Source organism: Pristis pectinata, chromosome 17, assembly GCF_009764475.1.
Source record: "Pristis pectinata isolate sPriPec2 chromosome 17, sPriPec2.1.pri, whole genome shotgun sequence".
Classification (NCBI taxonomy): Eukaryota; Metazoa; Chordata; class Chondrichthyes; order Rhinopristiformes; family Pristidae; genus Pristis; species Pristis pectinata.
The window spans coordinates 9,534,235-9,558,879 of record NC_067421.1 but is presented as its reverse complement, the minus strand read 5'-3'; the positions used below and the strand labels follow the sequence as shown (position 1 = coordinate 9,558,879).

The window sequence follows — 24,645 nt, the reverse complement described above, 5'->3', positions numbered from 1 at the left end:
GCAGTTTTTGGAAAGATGCGAAAATAACAGGGTTATTATAATGGGAGACTTCAACTTTCCACATATTGATTGGCACCTACTTAGTGCCAAGGGTTTAGATGGGGCACAGTTTGTTAAGTGTGTCCAGGACAGATTCCTGACACAGTATGTTGACAGGCCGACTAGAGGGAATGCCATATTAGGTCTAGTTTTAGGTAATGAACCGGGACAGGTGACAGATCTATTGGTGGGTGAGCCTTTGGGAGACAGTGACCATTGCTCCATAACCTTTAGAATCGTCATGGACAGGGTTAGGAGCAAAGAGGACGGGAAGATATTTAATTGGGGAAAGGTAAATTATGAGGCTATAAGGTGAGAACTTGGGAGTGTAAATTGGGATGGCATTTTTGAAGGGAAATGTACTATGGAGATGTGGGCGATGTTCAGGGATCTTTTTGCAGGATGTTAGGGATAAATTTGTCCCAGTGAGACAGAGAAGGAATGGTAGGGTGAAGGAACCGTGAGTGACGAGAGGTGGAACAACTAGTTAGGAAGAAGAAGGCAGCATACGTAAGGTGTAAGCAGCAAGGATCGGGCAGGGCTCGTGAGGAATATAGAGTAGCAAGGAAGGAACTTAAGAAAGGGCTGAGGAGAGCGAGAAGGGGACATGAAAAGGCTTTGGCGAGTAGGGTTAAGGAGAATCCCAAGGCTTTTCTCTTGTACGTAAAGAGCAGAAGGATGGCTAGGGTAAAGGTAGGTCCGATTAAAGACAAAGGTGGGAGGATGTGCCTGGAAGCTGTGGAAGTGGGTGAGGTTCTCAATAAATTCTTCTCTTCAGTATTCACCAAGGACAGGGGTCTTGATGATGCTGAGGACAGTGTTGGTGAGGGTCATGTTCTAGAGTATGTAGATATTAAGAGAGAGGATGTGTTGGAGTTGTTAGAAAATATTAGGACAGATAAGTCCCCGGGACCTGACGGAATATTCCCCAGGCTGCTTTGTGAGGCGAGGGAGGAGATTGCTGAACCGTAGGGTTAGGACCTTTGAGTCCTCATTGTCCACGGGGATGGTACCGGAGGATTGGAGGGTGGTGAATGTTGTTCCCTTATTCAAAAAAGGTAGTAGGGATAGTCCAGGGAATTACAGGCCGGTGAGCCTTACGTCTGTGGTGGGTAAGCTGTTAGAAAGGATTCTAAGAGATAGGATCTATGAGCATTTAGAGAATCATGGCCTGATTAGGGACAGCCAGCATGGCTTTGTGAAGGGAAGATCTTGCCTCACAAGCCTGATAGGGTTCTTTGAGAAAGTGACCAGGAAGATTGATGAGGGTAGTGCAGTGGATGTGGTCTACATGGATTTTAGTAAGGCGTTTGACAAGGTTCTGCATGGTAGGCTTCTTCAGAAGGTCAGAGGCCAAGGGATCCCAGGGAGGCTTGGCCGTGTGGATTCAGAATTCAGAGGGTTGTGGTGGAGGGAGTGCATTTGGATTGGAGGGCTGTGACTAGTGGTATCCTACAGGGATCGGTTCTGGGACCTCTACTTTTTGTGATATTTATTAACGACTTAAATGAGGGGGTGGAAGGCTGGGTTAGCAAGTTTGCAGATGACACAAAGATTGGTGGTGTTGTGGATAGTGTGGAGGGCTGTCGAAGCTTGCAGAGGGATATTGATAGGATGCAGAGCTGGGCTGAGAAGTGGCAGATGGAGTTCCATCTGAAAAAGTGTGAGGTAGTACACTTTGGAAGGACAAACTCCAAGGCAGAGTACAAGGTAAATGGCGGGATTCTGGGCAGTGTGGAGGAGCAGAGGGATCTGGGGGTTCATATCCACAGATCACTGAAAGTCGCCTCACAGGTAAATAGGGTAGTTAAGAAAGCTTATGGGATGTTAGCTTTCATAAGTCGGGGGATCAAGTTTAAGAGCCGCGAAGTGATGATGCAGCTTTACAAAACTCTGGTTAGGCCACACTTGGAGTACTGTGTCCAGTTCTGGTCACCTCATTATAGGAAGGATGTGGAGGCGTTGGAAAGGGTGCAGAGGAGATTTATCAGGATGCTGCCTGGATTAGAGAGTATGGATTTTGAGGAGAGACTAAAGGAGCTAGGGCTGTTCTCATTGGAGAGAAGGAGGATGAGGGGAGACATGATAGAGGTATACAAGATATTGAGAGGAATAGATAGAGTGGACAGCCAGCACCTCTTTCCCAGGGCACGAATGCTCAAAACAAGAGGACATGGCTTTAAGGTTTTGGGTGGGAAGTTCAAGGGAGATGTCAGAGGGAGGTTTTTCACCCAGAGAGTGGTTGGTGCATGGAATGCGCTGCCTGGGGTGGTGATGGAGGCTGATACATTGGACAAGTTCCAGAGATTGTTAGATAAGCATATGGAGGAATTTAAGATAGAGGGATATGTGGGAGGAAGGGGTTAGATAGTCTTAGGTGTGGCTTGAAGGGCGGCACAACATGGTGGGCCGAAGGGCCTGTATTGTGCTGTATTGTTCTATGTTCTATCTTTTTCTTTATTATCTTTCTTTCTTTAAAAAAAACACTTTCTTGTTACGGCTCTTTTTTATCCTGAAAAATCACAGTTCTTCACGTCCGATTTCCCGGAAAACAAAATCGTTCCAACTGCATCTACTGCTTCCTCCCCTTCATTTCACAGCATTGATGACATCTGATCAGATCTCTGATTTCTCCATTTCCAATTAAACCAACATCTATTGTCCTCTGTGAAACCCAACTGTCAGCAGATCCTCCATTTCAATTTACCTCCCCTCCTCATTCCAGAGTTGAGGGGGTATAGGTTGAATGTTCATTTCAATGTTCATGCTCATCTTAGCTTCCTTGAGTTACTTGGGATTAAAATATAACAGGTCTCGTTGTATTTATCTGTCTTTGTTGTAGTCTTCAGTATTTGTTTATAAATTCTGAGTTTTATGCTCATCAGATTTCAACTTTTCCTCTGCTGACATCACCAATGTTTGTCAAAAGCAATGCTAAGGAGCTCTGACATTGTTTGAATTTGAACATTTGTTGACTTAGCCTATCCACATCCCCACTGTTTAAAAATTCAATTAATCTCCTAAATCTTTCTCTACCCTCCATCTCCTTTGTGCTTTAATATTTTCTAATTAGAGGGCACTTCTAAACACTTGCTCATGTCTTAATTCTTGAATATCCTGTGATAAATCACGTTGTAAACTAATACCCACTAGTTTGGCTATGGAAGCATGCCAAGTGTGATGGTCCACTTTATCAATACTAGATCTGTAAGCTTGCAGTTTTCCAGAGACTGTGTCCTAAAGAGGCCTACTTGAATGCATTTTATTCTACAATCTCATAACTGTGGAATTCTTCGCTTCTATTAATGTTGACCTTCTTGTATATTCTCTAAAGCTGGTACTCTCCAAACACTGTCGCTTGTCTCTCCTTTAAAAACTAATACAAGACTGGGCTCTTCATATAATCCTTTGGTCATCCTCTGCATGTCTTCTCAGCTCAGGATTCATTTAACTATATTACTGTCATTGAAGTGACTCCATTGATGGAATGATATTAGTCATGATGTGACAAGCATGGTATTAATCAGCAACACAAGAAATTCTGCAGATGCTGGAATCTGATCCAATATGTAGGTTTGGATCAGTTCATGGAGTGCCAGCCTGGCTTAGTACTTTATTCGGGTCCGAGGGACTTGCTTTGTATCTCCACTGTAACCTATGTTCTTGCACTTCATCCTAAAAGAGATCAATATCATCCTTGAGACTGTTGGTTATGGCAATGGTTGGGGGTCAGGAATGGAAAAATTTCTACTTATTCAGACTCAGGTCAGGTTTTATTTTTATACCAAAGTAAACCTCGAGAACAGGTTTCTTTTTCAACTGATGATCCAGCATGAAAAGACACCAGCTAATATTCTGTACACTAACAAAGCTGAAAGAATAGAACGTGATGAGGTAAATCAGAATGATTAATACCATAAAAAGTGCTGGAGGAACTCAGCAGGTCAGGCAGCATCCACAGAGGGAAATAAAAGTCGACGTTTTGGGCCGAGACCCTTCATCAGAACTGGAAAGGAAGAGCGCAGAAGCCAGAATAAGAAGGTAGGGGGAGGGGGAGGAGTACACGCAGGCAGGGGATAGATGAGTTCAGGTGATAGGCAAGTCCAGGTGAGAGGGGGAAGGTAGTGGGTTGGGAGGGGCAGCAGATGAAATAAACTGAGAGGTGATGGGTAGAAGAGGCAAAGGGCTGAAGAAGAAGGAATCCAGTAGGAGAGGGCAGTGGACCATGGAATAAAGGATGGGGGAGGGGAGGAGAGGAGATGGGCAGGTCATCAAGGCGGGGGAAGGGAGCCATAGGAACAAGGGAAGACAAAGGAGTGATGGGGAAAGAAGAAGAAGGGGAGGGGTTACCGGAAGTTAGAGAAAACGATGTTGAGGCCATCAGGTTGGAGACTCCCAAGGCGGAATATGAGGTGTTGTTCCTCCAACCTGCGCCTGAGTCTCCAAACCTAAATATTTTTGGGGGAAGACCATAATAAGTGGCACCAGTATAGTCCATCATGTTGGTCACTGAGAAATCTAGTTGGGAATTCAAAAGAAACCAATTTTCCCAAAGATTGTAAGAAGATAGAACCTGCCACCACATTGTGTATTTGAAGTGAATGCTATGGGATACATTTAAAGAGGAGGTTGGACAAGCATACAAGGAAGAAGGAGATGGAGGGTTATGCAGATAGATTTGGGTGAGAAACCACCATTGCTCCATTGATTTTGCTTGCAGGTTATCTGGAATTGCATCAGAATTTCTGATATTTGCAATGGTCCCACTGCACTCTAAATATGATAGCAGTTTCATATTCCCATTGTTTTAGCAAGTTTTCTGAAGGAATCAGTGACATATGAATTAGGATAACAGTAAAATATGTTGCAATAAAAGAGGAAATATTCCCTCAGGTTAGTTCAAAGTGCATGTATGGTAAATGATGCTGGTGAGCTGCAGGTAGACATAATCTGGATGAAGTCCTGTCTCAAAGAAAGTTAGGAATGGGCACTTATTCCTGATTAGAGTATATTCACAAAAGTGGAAAAAGATTGTTGATGAAAGAAAATTGTGATGGCACCTCCAAACATTAAATCTTGTTGGTTAGAACTAGGAAGCAATGAAGGAACTATTATTCTGCCGTGTTTTTTGTTTACAGTAACCTCTAAGGTCCAGGATGAGGGATCAAGTTTCTAGGTAGTTTGCAGAAAGATGCGAGGAGTGCTAAATTCATCAATATTATGGATGTTTTACAAGCCATGCACCATTTAGCAAGATGTGTAAGACTTGGAACAGCTAGGGGGATACCTGAGAAGGCAATCTACTGCAGTTTTGCACTCATCATTGCATCTATTGTTGTATTTATTATTACCATGTATACTGTTTACTCTGTGAGCTTCATGCAAAGAATTTCATTGCACCCTGGTGTATATGACAGTAAACTAATCTGAAACTGAAACTGAATAAAAGGTCCAAGTCCAGAGCTCACTGAAAGTGGCCACGCAAGTAGATAGGGTGGTAAAGATAGGCATCTGACGTGCTTGCTTTCATTAGTTGGGACATTGAGCATAAGAGTAAGGAAGTCATATTGTAGCCATATAAAACTTTGGTTAAGCCACACTTTGAGTACTGTGTGCTATTCTGGTCACCCCATTACAGGAAGGAAGTGGAGGCTTTGGAAAGAATCTTTGGAAAGAGGTTTACTAGGATGCCTCCTGGATTAGAGGGTATGAGTGATAAGACAAACTTGGATTGTTTTCTCTGGAGCATCAGAGGCTGAGGGGAGACCTGATAGAAGTTTCTAAAATTATGAGAAGCATAGATAGGGTGGACAGAATCAAGAAAAGTGGGTTCATGTGACAATATTAATCAAAGTTGCTATTACTCCATCACAAAGGATTGCAGAACAATGTCAAAAACTTTATAATGACTTAAAAAACTTCAGTTATTCAAATTATAGTAGGAAGGTAATAGTGTAAAGGAAAAGAGGGAAGGTTTCTTTAAAAAAAAATGGCTGGGAGTTTTCTGGATCTGTTTGTTTCACTGATGAGCCAGTTCTGTATCTTGTTCCAGGGATGAAGTGGGGCGAGTTGCATACGTTTCTTTGGGAAAGTATTTGGGAAACTAATTACGTCACAGTCAGCTTTAGAATAATGATGGAAAAGGAGCAGCAGAAGCAGAATCTGGAAAATATTCAACTGGTTGAGGTTAAATTCAATACATTGTAAAGGGATGTAATCAATATGGCATCCTGTTCCTGCAGCTCACCAAACTTACTTGCAATATATTCATTTTAAACTGGTTTGCATTTCTTCCTTATCTGATTCCTCTCAAATATGAAATATCCTCCTTTCTAATTCTGTTCATTTTTCTCCAGTCGTCTGTGCACCATTTATCTTCTTAATGCTTCATCCAGGGCCCCAACCTCTTTAAATGATTTATGTGGATAGATGCCTAACCAAGCCCATCGGTTCTAATAGCCTTTGCACCAATAAATTCATGGGGTTTGTGTTATATGTGCAAGTTGTTCTCTCTATTGTGAAGCAAATGAGCTTGAGCACCCTCCAGCCTGTGCCTTATTGTTAGGAGTGTATCTACACTGAGACTAATACTGTCTAGCAATGACTGAATGGCAAATGTAACGTTAATATATTGTAGAACTACTATCCTTCAAACATAATAAGTGCAAAAAAAAAGAGAACATACAGGCGGATGTATCAAGCAGCTGGAGTGCCACTGATGTATTAGATACTGGAGAATTGATTGAATTGTTGAAAGTGAGGTGTCTTGCTCAGAACTCTGCATGGCATCTTTAGTTGCAAGTGCAGCAGTGCCTTGTACAGAGCAGACATAAAGCTGAGATATTTATAACTAACCTCTTTATTATGTTTGTCTCTAGGTGGACTTTGCAGCCACTTATAATCATACTTCTTCTAGCAGATGGTGCAATGTTTACATAAACCAGTCTAAAGTACATCACTGGATGAGTAATGATGGGCAAATAAAGTAGTGACTGAGCAATGGGAAATCTTAGTGGATAGTTCAGGAATAGACAAAACACATTTCCTTGAGGGAGAAAGGAAGGGATCTAAAGCTAGAGCTCTCAGCGTGACAAAAAAATTAGAAACTAAAGGGGTTTAAAAATGAGCAATTAAAGGGGTTACAGAAACTGAAAACCCAGAGGTATACAGACCGACCTATTTCTTTAATCTCAGGCAAACAATTGTCAAGATACCTGCTGCTCCCATTCCAGTATCTTGGTCAATGTGAAATTTAACCACTCCATCGTTGGCAACCTGGGTCTGAAGCTCTGGAAGTTCCCTTCTGAAATCTCTCCACCACTCTGCCTCTCTTTACAAAGCTCCCTAAACCTTACAGTTTTGACCGTGCCTTTGCTCATCATTCTCAAACACTATTGATCAAACTTTAGTAATGCTGTTATGTAGTATCTTGGGATGCTTTGCAACATTACAGCTTCCACATAGATGCCAATTGTTATAAATGAAAGTTGTTGGTATGCTCTTTTACTCATGTGACAAATAATTTATGCTTGCAGTAAGTTCTCAAAGCCTTGGCACCAGTAAATTCAGGTCTTTGATGCTTTATTTGCAAGAAGTTTGTGGAGACTCCTTGTTCCCTCAGTCAAGAGACAAATGAGTGGCAAACCCTCTAGGCAGTGCCTAGTTGTATGGATTGTATCTGCCCTTAGACTAATACTGACGTTGAATGGCAAATGTAAGCTTAATGTGTTGGAGCCCTAGTATCCTTCAAACTTAATGAACACAGGAAAGGAAAAATATAATCCTTCGGAAGCAGGTGTTGTAAGTAGCCGCATATTACTGAAGGATTAGGTGCTGCAGTATTGATTATATGATTGAATTGGTGGAAGTGAGGGAGCTCTTGGTCAGAACTCTGGATGGCATCAGTCAGCTGCAAAAACAGCAATGCCTTGTACAGACTAGCGATAAAGCTGAGATATAGTATAACTAACCTCTGTTGTGTTTGTCTGTAGGTGGACTTTGCAGCAACTTTAACAGTAAGCTGCTTCTGGCAGATGGTGCAGTGTTGAGGGTTATTTATGTTGACCCAGCAACAGAATTTAAAATTTGCACAAGCTCTAAGCTGTGCTTTTCTGCTGTAACAGGTGCTGCTGAGAGATTGAAATATGCATTCATTTAAACAAGATCGTGTACATCATGCAGAGTGGCAGTTGAAAGCTTGACTGGTACCAGAACTGCTGAGGCAGTGGAAGATGGGGAGATATGTCTTCTTCCCTTTATTCACTAGCCCTTCATTGGAGTCTCACTGTAATCAACCATGCCTTTAAATCTTTAGTCTCTCTTCTATTTCTCCGTTGCTGACAACACTGCCTTGTGTTTCTAGTGTTTTCATTTTTTTTATTGGAAGGCAAAACTTGAGATTGTTTTGCTTTTATCTGAACTACAAGGATCACGTACTGAAGGTGACCTTGCAAGTAATGCAGTGAGTGAATGGTCTCACTATGCAGGCACTATGCAGTGCACTGTATCTCATTCATCATACTAACAGCCTGCAGGAGGCTGGATTTTACTGAGAAAGATCCTCCTCCTTTAGGTCCCACATTGAAGCAAGGTAGTAAGTGAATGTGAGCTGTCCTTACTAATTCAAGCCATTGCCTCAGCAGGACATCAGGCAATCTGATTGGCTACACTGTCCCCCTCCCCCGCGCAGTGCAATAACATTGAGGAGAATTTTGATGAGATGAGTGCTGCCGATAGTCAGGAAATTAAATCACAGCCCAAATGATGCTTTGGTTCTTGTTTAGATTCAGGCACGTTCCCAGTATTCCTCCTGCACACCTCCTTTGCTTATTTTCCCTTTGAGATGGAACAAATAAATGCACACCACTGATCTTGATACTCTAGGGCACATCTACAACTGACGGTTTCCTCCATTCATTACTGGTTAACCTTTGCTAAGTAATGTGTGCCAAAGAATGGCATGTTACATTGAAATTTGCTTCAATAATTATTCATTGTATCTTAGCAACCTGCTAATGGATGACTGATGATATTTTTCTGAAAATCCCTTACTTCTCAGGTGCTGTGCTGACCACAGTATATCACACTCTGCAGGAAGCTTCATTTAACTCATCAAAGCCCTTTTGATTCTTTGCTTTTTTTTCAATGGGTCCTTCAAGCCAGTTAAAGCACCAGTATATTTTTCAACAGTAACAAGGACATGTACTATGTTCCTGCTGGCTGACACGACAACATATTTGCTTCCAGTAAAGAATACAGAAGTCTGCAATTCTGCTCATCTATCCTTCTGTGTAATGTGAAAATTTTAAATGACTGCAATAGTCCTTGAAAGCAGTCATTTAGTCAAATCGTAAGGAGTCTGGTACCTGCAGGCATCAGAATTTGAAACTGTAATTATCTCCCCGCTGCAAAGTAATGCAGTACCTTTTAAAACAAAATGTTTTCTTCTCCCTTTGGCTTAACTCTGACTGGAGTTTCTGCAATGGTAGAGTGCTGAACAGTAACTTAAATTTATACAAAATTATCTTGCATAGTAAGATGCCCAAAAATCACTTTAAAGCTGTGTAATCAAATGTTACAAAATTCGACAATGCCATAGAAGGATGTATTAGCGAGCTATAGACCAGCTTAGACTGAGGAGAATACAGAGCAAATTTAAAGGGAAATTGTGGTGAGGACAAGAATTTTTTATGATGGTAATGGAGGACTTCAATTATCCTAAAGATTAGGGTAGTAACAGTGTTAAGAGAAAGTAGAGAGAAGATTTGCTGAAATATGTTCCGGAGAGCATTGTCTTATCAGTACGCTTCCACGCTAGCAAGGAGGCATTGCTGGATCTGTTGCTTAGGAATAGAAAGAGTCAACTAGAGCAAGTGTCAATGGAAGTACATTTTGGAAACAGTGGTAGAATCATAATGTTTAGATTAGCTGAAAAAGGGCAAGGACAATTTGTAATTGGAAGATTGCCAATTTTCCTGGGAAAATGGATCCGGCCAGGATCTGTTTCCTGACCTGATGAGTATTTTACAGCATTTTCCGTTGCAGATTATCTGTGATTAACTGGTCTTCTCTGCCCTCTCTCTGTCAGCACCACCACCATTTGTCTTAATCACTCTCTTTGGTCTCCACTCTATCACAGGCGACCACTTCACCCCTCCCTCTTCTCTGTACCTTGAAGCATGTTTAATTTCTGACTTTTCCCAGTTCTGATTAACAGTCATAGACTCTGCTTCTCTTTCCATTTTTATTATTTTCCATTTGTATGTCAAGCTTCCAAAATACTCAGTGTTGTTTGCCCAAAGGGTGCTTCCAACGCTTTCTGTTTTCAGTTGTCGCCAGGGTAAACTGGAATCAAACTTGGCAGGCAAGGGTCTAATTAAACAAGTGGAGGCCTTCAAAATTGGGGTGGTTTGGATATGGTTTTAGGTCTATAACAGAGAGGAAAAAAGCTAGGGCAGCCAGTGTCATTGGTACTAAAAGCAATAATTCCTGGATGTTGAAAGAAAGAGAGAGTGGGATGGAGCAGAAAAAGGGGTTTTATAGCAGAAGTCAGCTAGATTGTGTGAGTGAGAATCAGGCCAAAGATAGAAATACCAGAGCGAACATTAAGAAGGGGAAATAAAGGCAAAGAGAGAATATGGGTAGACAAGAAAATCGAAAGATGTTCCGTAGGTATATAAATAATAAATGGGTAGGATAACAATGATTAGGCCAAGGTGGTCCTAGCATGGAGAAAGAAGGCCTGATGGAAATACTGCAAGGGTGCTTTTATATCTGTTTTAACCAAAAGTTTCTGCCAAAGTTAGATAAGCGGAGGCAGTTGAGATATTGGGTAGGTTAAGAATTGATAAAGGTGCCATCTGTGTTTGAAGTGGGTTGGTCACCATGTCCTAGGTTGGTGAGGCAAGTCAGGGTTGAAATTGTTGAGGGATTAATCTTCTCATCATCCTCAAAAAGCATCAGGGTGGTGCTAGAGGATTGGCAAACTACAAGTGTTACACCCTTGTTCAAAATTGGATGCAAAGGTAATTCCAGCAACTACACCAATCCATTTATTGGTGGGGAAGAAGCTGGAAGTGATTAATGGGGAAAAAGATTGTAGCCATTTGGACATTGTGGATTAAGAAAGGAAAGGGGGTACAGATTTGTTCAAGACAAAAATCATATTAAATCAAGGACAGTTTCAGAAAGCAATTTTAAAAACTAATACTGCATTCTGAGCTTCATAAATGGAGACATAAGAAATGAAAATAGAGGTGTAAAATTTTTAAAAAGCAAGGAATTTCTGTGGAACCACTGTACTGGTTGACTGCAGTTACAGTATTTGCATCTAACTCCAGCCAAAGCATTATAGGAAAGCTGTGAAGGCTCTGGAGAGGGTGTAAAATAGATTAAGTAGATTGACCACGGACACCAGAGACTTCAGTATGAAGATAGACTGGAGGAGATGAAATTGTCCTCCCTCGAGCAGAGATGATTTGATGGAAGTGTTCAAAATCTAGTCAGAGCAAAACAGAGAAACAGTTTTCATTAGGCAGAAGGGTAGTGTACCAGAGGGTGTTGATTTCAGTGAAAATCAAAACAAAATTGCAGATGCTGGAAATCTGAAATAAAAGCAGAAACAGCTGGAAACACTCAGCAGGTCAGGCAGCATCTGTGGAAAGAGAAACAGAGTTAACATCTCAGATTCTAACGAGGGGTCTCAGCCCTCCAATGTTAACTGTTTCTCTTTCCACAGATGCTGCCAGACCTGCTGAGTGTTTCCAGCTTGGATGTAAGTGATTAACAAATGAGCTGGGGTTGAAAAGAAAAACTTTTAAGAGACTTTTGGATAGATATATGGAGCTTAGAAAAATAGAGGTCTATGGGTAAGAGGGCTAGTAATTTCTAAGGTAGGGACGTGTTCAGTACAACTTTGTGGGCTGAAGGGCCACAAAATGTTTGTTGCTCCAGATTGCAGAATCTGCTCTCTCTTGTGTCTCTATGATCATAAGGTTCCTTTTGCTATTAGCTCCTCTTATTTCTCCAGTAATACCATCTTTTGCAGGCCTATAAAATATTCCCAGTGGGGTTTTGTTGAAGTTTTTTTGAATCTGCCTCATTGGTCTTCTAAGGCAAGATTATTTAGTTTTGCAATTATGTCACCACTTAATATCAAGGCTCCCCACCACCCCACACACCCCACCCCACCCCACAGCACCATGCCCAACCTTCCCCAACACCAACACAACCGTATCCACTACTCTGTTCCTAAACATCAAGGACTTGGGAACATTCACTTCATGACGGCCCTTGCAACCATGCCGTAACCACTGATCCTGACAAATTCCACCGCCTCAAAACTCTGTCTCTCCTGCCTTCTGTACTGACAGTTTAATGTTTAGTTTTTTTTCCATGCTATTTCTTTCCAAACACTTCTTCTGAAAGCGGTCTACTCTATCCCAACCCTTTCATCATTTTAAATCCTATTATTTCACTCTGTAGTCTGCATTGGTCTAACGAAAACGATCAGATTTTTCACATCGTTCATCTTGTGTTTGTATTTCCATATGTCAGGCTTCATCTAGTTCCGCATCGTTGCCCCAGCTTCTGATTACAGTTGTGCAGAAAAGAGTTTACATTTAATTGTGTTACTTGGTAACTTTTATTTGTCATCTTTGAGCAGATTCGTACTTAACAGCCTCTGTTTCTTTATTTGATATTGATCATGTCGAGAAACTATATCGTTATCCTAGTCACCTTCAGTTATAGCTCCTCCTTACCCATGTTCTGGTTGCAATTAGTGTTGTTCGTAAGCTAATTACTATTCAGCAAGTGTCTGGTTTTTCTCTGTCATTGCCAGGAGGGGAGAATTTGACCTGGGTTCTAACATCCAGCTTTAGTTGCATTACCAGGCAACATCTATCTTTCCGCCTGGATGAAATGTATACAGATTAAAAATAAGTGAACATATGAAAGATGTAAGTAGAACTAAATAGCCACCATACTTCCTGGTTTTGTGCTCTCTGTACCCTAGGTATTTAGACTGACCACTTTTTTTTAAAACTGTCCCTGTCATTTGTTAAATTGAGCTTTATCTACCTGGCCAGAAGGTAGTGGTGATATCCAGCTGCAGCCTTATGCAACTCAGGTAATGGGTCATCTACTTTTTTCTAAATATATTAAAATTACCTCAGGCCTTTAAATTTTTGAGGTATTTCATTCACCAGCATTTTTTATAACTCCTTTTCTCATTGGGGAAATCCACAAAAGTTCAGGACCGAGAGGAAACCAGATGAAACCCATATAAAGTCAAAACATTCAAGGAAAGGGGCAAACAAAGGGAAATTGCTGGAGGTGGTGTATAATTGGCAGACACACTAGTGTTCATATAGTAATTACCAAAGATTACTGAAAGCATGGACTGGACAATTTGAGTAGCCCAACACAGCTTGATAGCAAGGGTGTTTATCACACTGTAAGTCATTAGCAATGCGCTGAGTTAAAGAGGAATAGTTGTGGTTACTTATTTGCATTGGGAATGCTTCCACCAGAATATTAAACCCATCTTTGTTATTTACATAGTTATTAAATTTTGAGTCATTGGTAACTGTACAAATGTACAGGGCAAATGTACAAAATGCATATTTCTTGTAATAAGCATTTCCTTTCTCAACAGATTGATGGAAATGATACGTGTTGAATGAGTTCACACCCCATGCAGTGCTTCATATTATTGTAGCTGTAGATACAGTCCTTGCAGTGCGTTTACTTTTGTTATTTGTTCCATAATGGCTTTTATTTCACAAGGGACAAAATGGACTTAATGCTTGCCTATTATTTTCATCATATTTCACATAGAGTCCGGGTAATTGGTTTATTATTGGCACATGTACAGATTTGCAATGAAAGGCTTTTGTTTTCATGCCATCCAGGCAGATCATTCCATGCATTAGTATATCAAGGTAGTACAAAAGGTAAAAAAAAAACAGAATACAGAATATAGTGTTACAGAGAAAATACAGTGCAGATAGACAACTAAAGTGCAAGGGCCATGACGAGGTAGATTGAGAGATCAAGAGTTCTTCTTTAGCGTATAAGAGGTCTATTCAAGAGTCTGATAACAGTGGGATAGAAGCTGTCCTTGAGCCTGGTGGTAGGTGTCCTCAAGCTTTTGTATCTTCAGCCTGATTTTGGGGGGGTGTGGTGGGGGGGGGGAAGAAGAGAGAATGACTGGGGTGGGAGGGGTCCTTGATTATGTTGGCTGCTTTCCTAAAGCAGTGGGAAGTGTAGACAGAGTCCATGGAGGGGAGGCTGGTTTGCCTGATGGACTGGGCTGTGTTCATAACTTTCTGCAATTTCTTGCAATCTTGGCAGAGCAGTTGCCATACCAAGCTGTGATGCATCCAGATGGGATGCTTTCTGTGGTGCATTGATAAAAATTAGTGAGAGTCATCAAGAACATGCCGAATTCCCTTAGCTTTCTGAGGAAGTAGAGGGGTTGGTGTGCGTTGTTGGCCATAGCATCCATGTGGCTAGGCCAGGGCAAATTGTTGGTGAACTCCTCTTGTTCATGAATCATTACCCTTATAAAGACGGTTCCCACTATTGTGCATAATATATTCTTATTAATTGCAGTAAGTTGCAATCCTGTTACCTATTTCAATATTATGTACTGTCATTTGGATATGAATCAATTAGTGCATAATTGCTGGATAGTTTGCCTCTTTAGTCACTTATCACACACATATGCTTCCTCTTTTGCAAATGAAAGGGTGGTTCAGTTATTTGAGCAGAATATCTCTATTTGGATTCCCTATAATTCAATTTTTCATCTGTCTGTAGTGGACAAAGTATAATCAGAAGTTTTAATCACAGATACAAACTGGTGTTTGTGTTCTATAAGAACCCCCTCCCATTTCTCTTAACTGAACCCAATCTGGATATCCTTCTGTTCCTTTCTCCCTCATGTAATTGTTTGTCTTGCTGCTTGCTTCAACTACATGTTGAAACATACCTGAGGATGTATGAGAGCATATGGTTTTCTCAGTATTTCTGTTACTTTTTTTTGGAAAAGGAATCAACATTTAAATGACTTGCAGCTCTTTTACATTATTATATAATTTCTTGCTGAAAGTACCATGCTATCACATCTCTGTCTCTCATGGCTAATCTACACTGCATTACTTTTCCCTCGTTACAACCGTGATGCAATTCATGAAAGACACCATATAAATGCAAGTTCTTCCTTTTCTCCTCTGTGTCAATGTAATCTGAGGCATTCCCAGTTCAATGGGTGCCAGCAAGCTCTGAAGAGTGCACAGTTGCTGTGCAATAGAGACCTGAACAATGCAGTATCAGTTGCTTGTTCAGGGGAGTGTCAAGGGTATGCACAGGGAGAATGCCTCAGAAGGGGACTCGGCTTGTGTTGATTGTGTTCACCAAGGCCATCAGATTGATTTATTGCAGTGATGTGTGGGATGATTGCCTTAATCAGCTGAGGCACAGAATATAAAGAGCTGGGATGTCATGTTGCAGCTCTACAAAACTTTGGTTAGGCCGCACCTGGAGTGGTGTGTCGCCACTCGAAAGGGAGGAAGTGGTTACACTGAGGAGGCTCAGAGGATGTTACCTAAATTGGAGCATTTTAGTTATTAGTTGAGACTGATTAATGATGTGATAGAGGTATATATAATTATGAAGGGGATAGATAGGGAAGATAGTAAAAATCGTTATCCCATGGTGAGGGTGTCGAAGACAAGAGGGCATAAGCTTAAGGTTAGATATAGGCTTAGAGGAGATGTGAGGGGGAATTTTTTCCACACAGAGTGATTGGGGTCTGGAATATGCTGCCTGAGGCAGATACTCTCATGACATCTAAGGAGCATCTAGACATGTACTTTAGTCACCGAGGCACAGAAGACTGGACCTCATGGGGGTAAATGAGATTAGTGTAGATAGCTACGGCAAATGACATGGAAGAGATGGGTCAAAAGGCCTGTTTCTGCACTGTTTTACTCTATATAAAACTTTGTTCATCTCCTTTTGTAATTATAAAGTGAATAACCTGGAACTTCCATACACTTTTTAAATCTTCTTTGAATTTTGGAGACAAGGGACTTCAGAGTCTGAAATCTGGAGCAACGCACACAAGGCTGGAGGAACTCAGCAGGTCAGGCAGCATCTATGCAGGGAAATGAACAGCGTTTCCAGTGGATCTCCTGGTTGCCAGCCATTTTAGAGGAGGCTGAGGACAAACATGTCGGTGTGGGAATGGGGAGGAGAATTAAAATGCCTGGCAACTGGGAGATCCAGACAACCACAGCAGACGGTACGAAAGTGTCCAGACAGCCACGGCTGATTCTCATCCCCCTGGTTCTGCAGTTGTTGCATTCAAGAGTGTACCTGTAGTGCTCAATATCTAATTGCACAAGTATGTAATCCAAGATGTAACAATATCTTGTTTAATACATCCCCTCACTTGCAGTTTTCTAATGTACAGAGCAATGAATGCCACCAGATTTTACTGTAATTGACCAAATGCTCTCCTTGTGAACATGTTAAATAATAAGAATGCACAACACTATCCCTTTATGTCCAACTTTTCCTGCTCAGCCTACTGAATCCAAGTAGCTTTAGACTTGAGAAAAGTGAATTTTCCCTCAGTAACATTTCTCCCCCATACCAGCTAGTTATTTGCCTGCCTTTTCATGTCCCTTTTTCTATTCCCAATCTGTGGAACAGCTGCCCCTCTGACAGTCCCCATTCAAAATTTTTCTCTCATTCTCCTGTGCATTGTGGTTTTACGGAAGATATTATCAGCTGCTCTCAATGAATAGGGATCTTCTTCTCATTGTTATCTTGGTTGTTTCATGGTGTACAAGATAGTACACATTCACATTCTGCAGACTAAGCCATCTAGCATTAATGCATGTTGTAAATATTTGGAATTTTTTTTTGAAATTCTCTTTTCAAAACACAGCTTGAGTTATTCTCAAATCCCTTCAGTGAGAGAACAATCCTAACAGGAATAAATGTTGGTGGGATTTGAGTTATAGTGACAGATACTAGCTTATTGTATCATGCCGTGTTGCACCTTTTCAACAGGCTTAGCTACTCACTGCCAGAAATGGTGGAAGATACAGAAGCACTCATCACATTTGAAAGTAATTGAATGAGTAACAGGGCTTTGGACCTAGTTCTAGCAGGTGGGATTAGGCTGGGTAGCTGTTTTTCAACTGGCACAGACCCAATGAGGTGAATGGCTTCCTTTATAGTCCTTTATATTCTTAATGGCTTCCTTCATAGATTTTCAATGGTTCGTGTGTCAAGTATTTTATAGTACCAGCAAGTTCAAATAGATGAAAATATTTCCTTATATCATTCTTTATCCCTGAATTAATTTGCAGTATCAGCCTTGATTATGGAAAGAAAAAAATAATTTGAGATTATAGATGCTATTCTGTTGCACACAGCAATGTTACCAGTTCAATGTATGGGTTTTTAACCCAAAATACTAAATATCAAATTGTGAATTTAAAACAAAAACAGAAAATGATGAAAATCTGACCTGAAACATTAATTCTTTTTTTCCCACCAACACAGCCTGACCTGCTGAGTGTTTCCAGCACTTTTTCTAAGATTTCCAGCATCTGCAATTTTTTTGACTTTCACTTATTTGTTGAACTCACTGTCACTTCTCTTCCAGGAATGCCTTTCCTGCAGAAGTTCTACTCTGCTCTCCCATGGAATTCTGTCGGTCTCTCTTGCCTTGTTCACCTTCCATGGTGTCTCTTTCCCTTCTTGCCTTTGATACAGTGTTGACCGAAACCCACTTGCACAGCCACATTTCTTTCCTTAGCATCTGAATGGCCCATGAACACTTCTTCATTATTCCTTTTTCTTTGCACTATATTTATTTTGTAATTTACAGTAATTTTATGTCTTTGTACTGTACTGCTGCTGCAAAACAAGAAATTTCACAGCATATAAGTCAGTGATAATAAATCTGATTCAGATTCTGAATTGGGAATGTTTCAGAAAGCTTGGGCTCTTAAAGAAAATCTGGGATGTTTCAAAATAGCGTACCATGACATTTACTAACAAATTGATCTCTAGCCTTTCTGTTAGAAAGATGACTGCCACTTAACCATATCTTTTGAAACCTACAATTAGATTTGAAGTTCTAACAAGGAGCTCCATTCTGCATTTCTGTTAACCTGCCCTCAGTTTGAAAGTTTATTTCTACCTATTTTCAGGTTCCTTTCATTTTACCTAGTGTCCATTCCACCTAATTATTTTAGATCAACAAAGTTAACATGCATTAACAACACTGTGTAAACAAAGTTTTCTTGCAGTTAAAATGAATGGTTGGGAAATCATATCTGAAACATGCTCCCTGCTATATTAACTTTTATATTCTTAAGGACCAATAATATCATTGTAACCTGTCGGGATGTTTATTTCCTGCACTAATTCCAGAATAATCACTTTTTCTTATTTCCCAAGCTGGACAGGAAGGAAACAACAAAGTATTTTCATGAAGTTGCTCTATCCAAACATTTTAAACGTTAAATGTAGTTCTTAAAATTAACCCCACTCCTCAGTTAATGTGAGCCCCCTGCCGCGTCTAGGAACCCACTACTACTAGTGTTGCTTCTGGGATCCACTTTGGCTCCTCTACTGGTACCCCTTCTCTCCCGGCAAAGCTTCTGCAGTCCCTCTCTGCTATCGCTTCTGGAATCCTACTCCAGAATTTACAGAAACCTGCTCTCACTGCTCCTGGAGACCTGCATTTTACAAAAGTACTGGGGGTTTTGTGTTTCATCCAAATCATCTGCACAAGAATTCTGTGTAAAGGTGACCTCTGCAGAGGCTTTCTCAGGTTAGGTAGTATGAATACTCCATGCATCTTCTATGGAAGACGTCTCACTGCTTTATTACTACTTAGAGCCGATGGAGCCAATATAATAAGACAACTGCTAACCAGTTATTTGTGTCTGTCTTCATTTTGTCGAAACACAGACTAATTCAATATCAGATGTGCCTTGGCCTAATTTGAATCATTAAACTGTTTACTCCACAGTAAGACAGATATACAAAGAGACTGATTTTGATTAGATTTGCTTAGTTTAACCTACATAACTTATCATCCCATGATTTTGAGAAAATAGATAATATATGCTCCCCAGACTGGCTTACTTAAACAAAATAAAACTTCAACATTCTGTCAAAGTATTCCAAGCCTTAGTCTCCTTCCATTGTAGCCTCCAAAACTTTGTATCCTGATTGTCCACTGCCCATTTCCCAAAATATAGCGATGGTGCTTTTCTCAACTATCTAAGTTTCATGAGAGACTGGTTTCAAACCATCACACAGCGCAATGAGTGGGAAGGTGTTGTTCCAATTATCCAGTCAAAATAATATATAATTCATTGTTTAGTTTCTGGGAAAAACAACTTGTATTTAGAAGATTAACCCCTTATTCAAAGTGCTGTTTTTTAAAACAACTGATAAGAATGTTCATTGTATTTAAAAGCACAGCACTAAAAGTATGTGTTCACCTATACCATACAAGAATGCTTAAAAACACTGAAACATCATAAACTCAAAGACATGTTTTTCCTATAGGCTTAAATTACCCAGGTTTCAAACCCCAACAAATGTTCCTGCTTCATCCCTGGAAATGATCATGTACGAGTCCTTCATCAAGAAAGGTGGTTACATCCTTTGCCTTGCCTTTTGGAAAATTCACAAGTGTTATATAAGAAGGCATCATTATAACATGGGATATCACTCCTTTCTTCTTCAATCTTTTTATTAACTTTCAAATTAATTTCAAATTAATATACATAACATTAGTGATTATACATATGGTACGAAGAGATCGGGATAACAATAATAACAGTTAATATATACACTCACAGGGAGTAAACTATATAACCCGAGCCTCCCAATCTCTTACTAAGTGAACATGATACAAAGAAATTGAAAGGAAATTTAATTATATGAAAAGAGAAACCCCAAATTTAAAAAAAATAATAAACAAAAGTAAACCAAAAACTTCAAAAAAAAAGCTGGACTGATATTTCTTCGGTTTAAAAAAAACATTATTATGTCATTAGCTCCACTCCTCTATATTCAAAGGTTATTGAAAGGGATTCGAGAAAGGTCTGGTTATATCATGTGGAAATACTAAATAAATGGACTCCAGGGAATATCACTCCTATTGTTATAAAACATGTATACTCAAATTTATATTGCTAAAACAAAGTAATTATAAAAAGGCAGGTATAGATGTACACACGCATACGGGCATTCTCATAACTTCAGTGATAGTGGAAAGGATATTCTCTAAAGCCACACCAGTAAATATCAGACATATCTTGAAAAGTAATGCTAAGTAGTTGCAAAGATTCAGAACCATAGAATTGTCCTGGGGTTTGTATTAATCATCTTTATAAAATGGCATTAATATTATTGAACCATTGTTGGACCCCATGCTTCCATTATTGTTCAGTTTTCAGGTGAAAAAGTATTCAGACAGACAGAGGATAATGAATCAAACATTGTTCATAGATTCTGCTACTGTAATGGTGAACCTGACAGCTACCTCTGAAGTCTTCATATACTGAGTAAAATGCAGAAACCTAAAAATCATTGTCAGTAATATCCTACTCCTCTGCATGGTTCACTGTAGGAGATCCTCACAGATAAACATCTTCTGGGAACTGAGAATTTCAACATTTTACATAAACATACTATAAAATCCCATGGAAAAAATGATCTCTAATTTACAGGGTTCATCTGACATTTTAACAGCATACAAAGCTGTAATTATCAAAGAAAGCATTGTTTGCTCTAAAATAATTTTAAATGTAGACTCTTATGGTTTTTGAATAATTGTTTCAAAATTCCATGTTTTTAAAAAATAATTAAAATATTTTGTATTTTTAATAATGTTCACTTGTAATTTTATTTCTACCATAATCTTGTATATATCCCAAATTTTTGTTTATTTTCTGTGAAAAGTTTAAAAATGTAATTAAAAATTGGAACTTAATTTTCTTGTGTGTTATCTGTAAGAATTATTCAAAGTAACTGGCTGCTCAGCTGACTTTGTGACATCACTGTTGCTGAATGCTGGAATTCTTGGTAGCTAAAATGAAATTAACATTGAGGAAAGGAGAAATCCATGTATTCAAAATCACAAGCTCTTTGTGGGCTGCTTTTCTTTAATTTAGGTCAATGCCACGCTCTGTTATTTCACTGTTGCCTATAACATAATGGTCAAAATTTAGAGACATAGCATGTGAGTATTTATTCATTAGCCAACTGTACCAGACTAAAGAAGAAAAAGTTTCTTTTGGACCTATTGCTCTCATGGCATTCCACCAATGGAATTATTCTTATTCCAGATTTGTTCAAGACACATTAATAGAAGTTGATTGCTATGATTAGTCAACTCTATCATTGTATCAAGTGACTATGAAGGTGATAAATGGGCCTTGTTCATATTTTGTTTTGCATTTCCCATGTTTCTATTCAATCAATACCAAATGTTGTTCCAAAGTTTCCATCTCGACGGGTGGGAATATCGCTTCTGTATTTCATTGTTTAAGTACGTTTATAGAATTCTGATATCCATCCAGTTATGCTCTCAGACCAACACAACAATTCCCAATCCAGTTGCAATATTCCCTTTACCTTTTTTCATTTTTTCTTATCTCTCTCTCTCTCTTTCAAAATGCAACCCTCTGCAGCCCCTCTCTTTGTTCCTCTTTCCATGTTATTTTGTTTGACCCTATTTCCTTCTATTTTGCTGTTTCTCTCTGTTCTCCATTTTCATTGTTTAAGGAGAGAACAGAGAGAAACAGCAAAGTAGAAGGAAATAGGGTCAAACAAAATAAGTGTAACATAAGTGCATCATTGTACAGTCATAAACTTGTTACAGCACAGATGCCATCCATTGAAGGGTCAAAATTCTAGCAGGTTAGAATGAAAATATTGTGTGATGCTGATGGTGTGCACGGAAGTCTAACTAATATCATATGCTGACATCATTCGTTATTGCAATAATTTGTGGCCTATTATAGCTTCAGCTACCAATGAAATGTAACAGGCAAATTATAAGAGGTCAGCCTGCGGTCTTGCCAGACCCATAATTGCCTGATCTTGAAGCAGAGGTCCCATCTTTCTTGCCTGAAGCATCCCAGACTGCAGCAGTGTGGCCTGCATGTGACAGGGCTTCCAGGGATGCAACGGAATATCCATCCCTGAAGTGCCTCTGAAAGCTTTGACATCTGGTAAAGCTCCACCCCCAAAGTAGCCAGCTGTCAAAGATGCGTGATACATTTCATAGTTTGTAAATCACTCTGACATTCAGAGGTATATAAAAGTTACTAAAACTAAAATGAATAAGTTTCAAAAATTATTTTAAAATCTCTCCAAGTTGGGCACTTTGCAGACAGCTACCAAACTTACAGCTGTTGAAACAGCTAAATGGCAGCAAACCATTTGGAATCCCTTGCAGCAGCCAGTGAAATCTTGCCTGAGAATTCTGCATCCTGACTCCCAATTGCCATTGTTTTATTTTGGTGAACTGATCCCATAATTTAAGAGGAGGAAATGTATGATCAGAGTCATTCTTGTGAACGTAATAGCACAGAGAATGCAGTATTCAACCGCTGCATTTGAGCATTGCAGCAGTCACTCTAACACTGAAGGAAAAGTATTTTGCAAGGTTCTGCTTGTGATTCTTATTGTTGAATCACAATGATGTGTGCAAAAATGATGAGATGCCTTCAATCAAGCACAAAATTGGAATATTTTTCAATTATACATTCAGAAACAAAACAAAGTTAAAAGTTCAAAAACTCAGTAACTTTTTTTTTGGTCTGGGATGCCATATCCATTAAAATCATTGGTCGGCAGAAGTAAGAACGTATGTTGCTTCAGGCATTTTCTGTGTTCAAGAAGTGAAGATATTTCACATCCACTTGCTACCAGTCACATGATTTGGGAGCAGTTGTACAAAATTATGAGAATACTTCAGTTTCCCTTCCAATCATTTCCAATTCTATATTGATGCCCCTCTATAGATATCAGATATGGAGATGTACTTCACATTAATGGTTCTCACTCATATGCTTCCAGGTGGAGAGTCGTACTGGGGAAAACCTTTCAAGGATGAGTTCAAGCCCAATCTCTCTCATGCAGGTCGCGGCATCCTTAGTATGGCCAACTCAGGACCCAACACCAACAAGTCACAATTGTAAGTGACATTCTTCCCTCCAAACATGTAGTTATAAATGTAGTCCAAAGGTAGTTATAAATGTTCTTTATTGGGTTTACTGAGAGTAACACGTTTGTAAAATTCTCTTCCTGAACTTTTATTTAAAGGATTTAGAATTTTCACTCTGAAGAGAAAATATGCTTAATTATTTCTGGCCTTTTGTTGAAACTAAAGCTTTATAGTATTTGTGGAAGAAATCACTCCCACTTCACTTGCATTGTGTAGAATTTCAATTCACTGCTGTGAGTCCTGGATCCCATAATGCTCCCGTAATTTGATTTTTGTTGACCGATGCATTGAATATTGTTCATTGGGTTTTCTCAATGTGGGATGGTTTTCAATTCGGCCACCTGCAGTCAGATAAAGAGCAAAGGCACTTCCTGAGAGATCAAGTCATCTAAAGCATTGTTGACCACATGCACAGTTTCGGACGTCTTTGGGGAAAAGAATGGAGTAGATTGGTACTGAGCAAAGAAATGGTGGTGCAGGAGGAGAGGGAGTGAGGACAGAAAGAAGTAACAGACAAGTAACCATATCTTGATGGATGATATTTGCATGGTGCCAGACCAGAATCCTTTTGTGATGTTTATGTCGGACTTCCTTCTACCTTTTATGGTTATGGGGGTAAGTATGAGACTATGATGTAGGAATCTGAATTATGTTTTCCATTTGGTTACATGCATTGCTCATACAATTTTTTAAAATTGTAACAATAACTAACCACAGAATTCTGTAGGTGCCAAGAAATGTATTTTTTTAATTGCATTTTCCATTACTCAATCCATTTAGAAGCGACTTCATTACTGGGGCTCCGCTTTTTCTTTAAAGCAGATAATTGGAAATCATTGTCGTGCTATTAAATTTCAAAGAACAAAATGCTTATGTTAAAAATCCATATCCTGTGTTTATGCTTTTTAATGCATTTCTTCACGATAAAATAAGTGGGTCTTATTAAATAACCGCCACTGGCCTTAATGAAATGTCCATTTACTGCCTGTTTAAAATAAATGTTCTTCTTCCTATGCATGGTTTGCACTCTTTCTACAGAACTTTAAACTCGAAAATAAAATTTACTATTTATGTTCAGTTGTCCTTTTGCTTTAATTTTAGCTTCCTTGCTCTCATATATAGGATCTGTTCACTATTTAAGGCCCAACTAAAGTAGCTCTGCAACTTAAGAACGGAATAACTTTTATCAGTAGCCATTCCCAAAAGCAGGTTTTTACAATTGTCTCTTCTGTTTTCTCAGCTTCATTACATTCCGCTCTTGTGTCTACCTGGACAAGAAGCACACAGTCTTTGGAAGGTAAGTGATACTGGATATTATCAGCATA

The 24,645-nt window shown here is 39.5% G+C and overlaps 1 protein-coding gene across 1 annotated transcript in view; it reads left to right on the top strand.

Moving 5' to 3' along the window:
• The window catches only part of ppil2 (peptidylprolyl isomerase (cyclophilin)-like 2), a 231,481-nt gene that overhangs the window by 139,179 nt on the left and 67,657 nt on the right, over positions 1-24,645 (top strand). The window contains exons 15-16 of the mRNA XM_052031825.1: positions 23,173-23,290; positions 24,561-24,617. Coding sequence (XP_051887785.1) covers positions 23,173-23,290; positions 24,561-24,617 — 175 coding nt within the window. The remainder of the gene's footprint in view (positions 1-23,172; positions 23,291-24,560; positions 24,618-24,645) is intronic.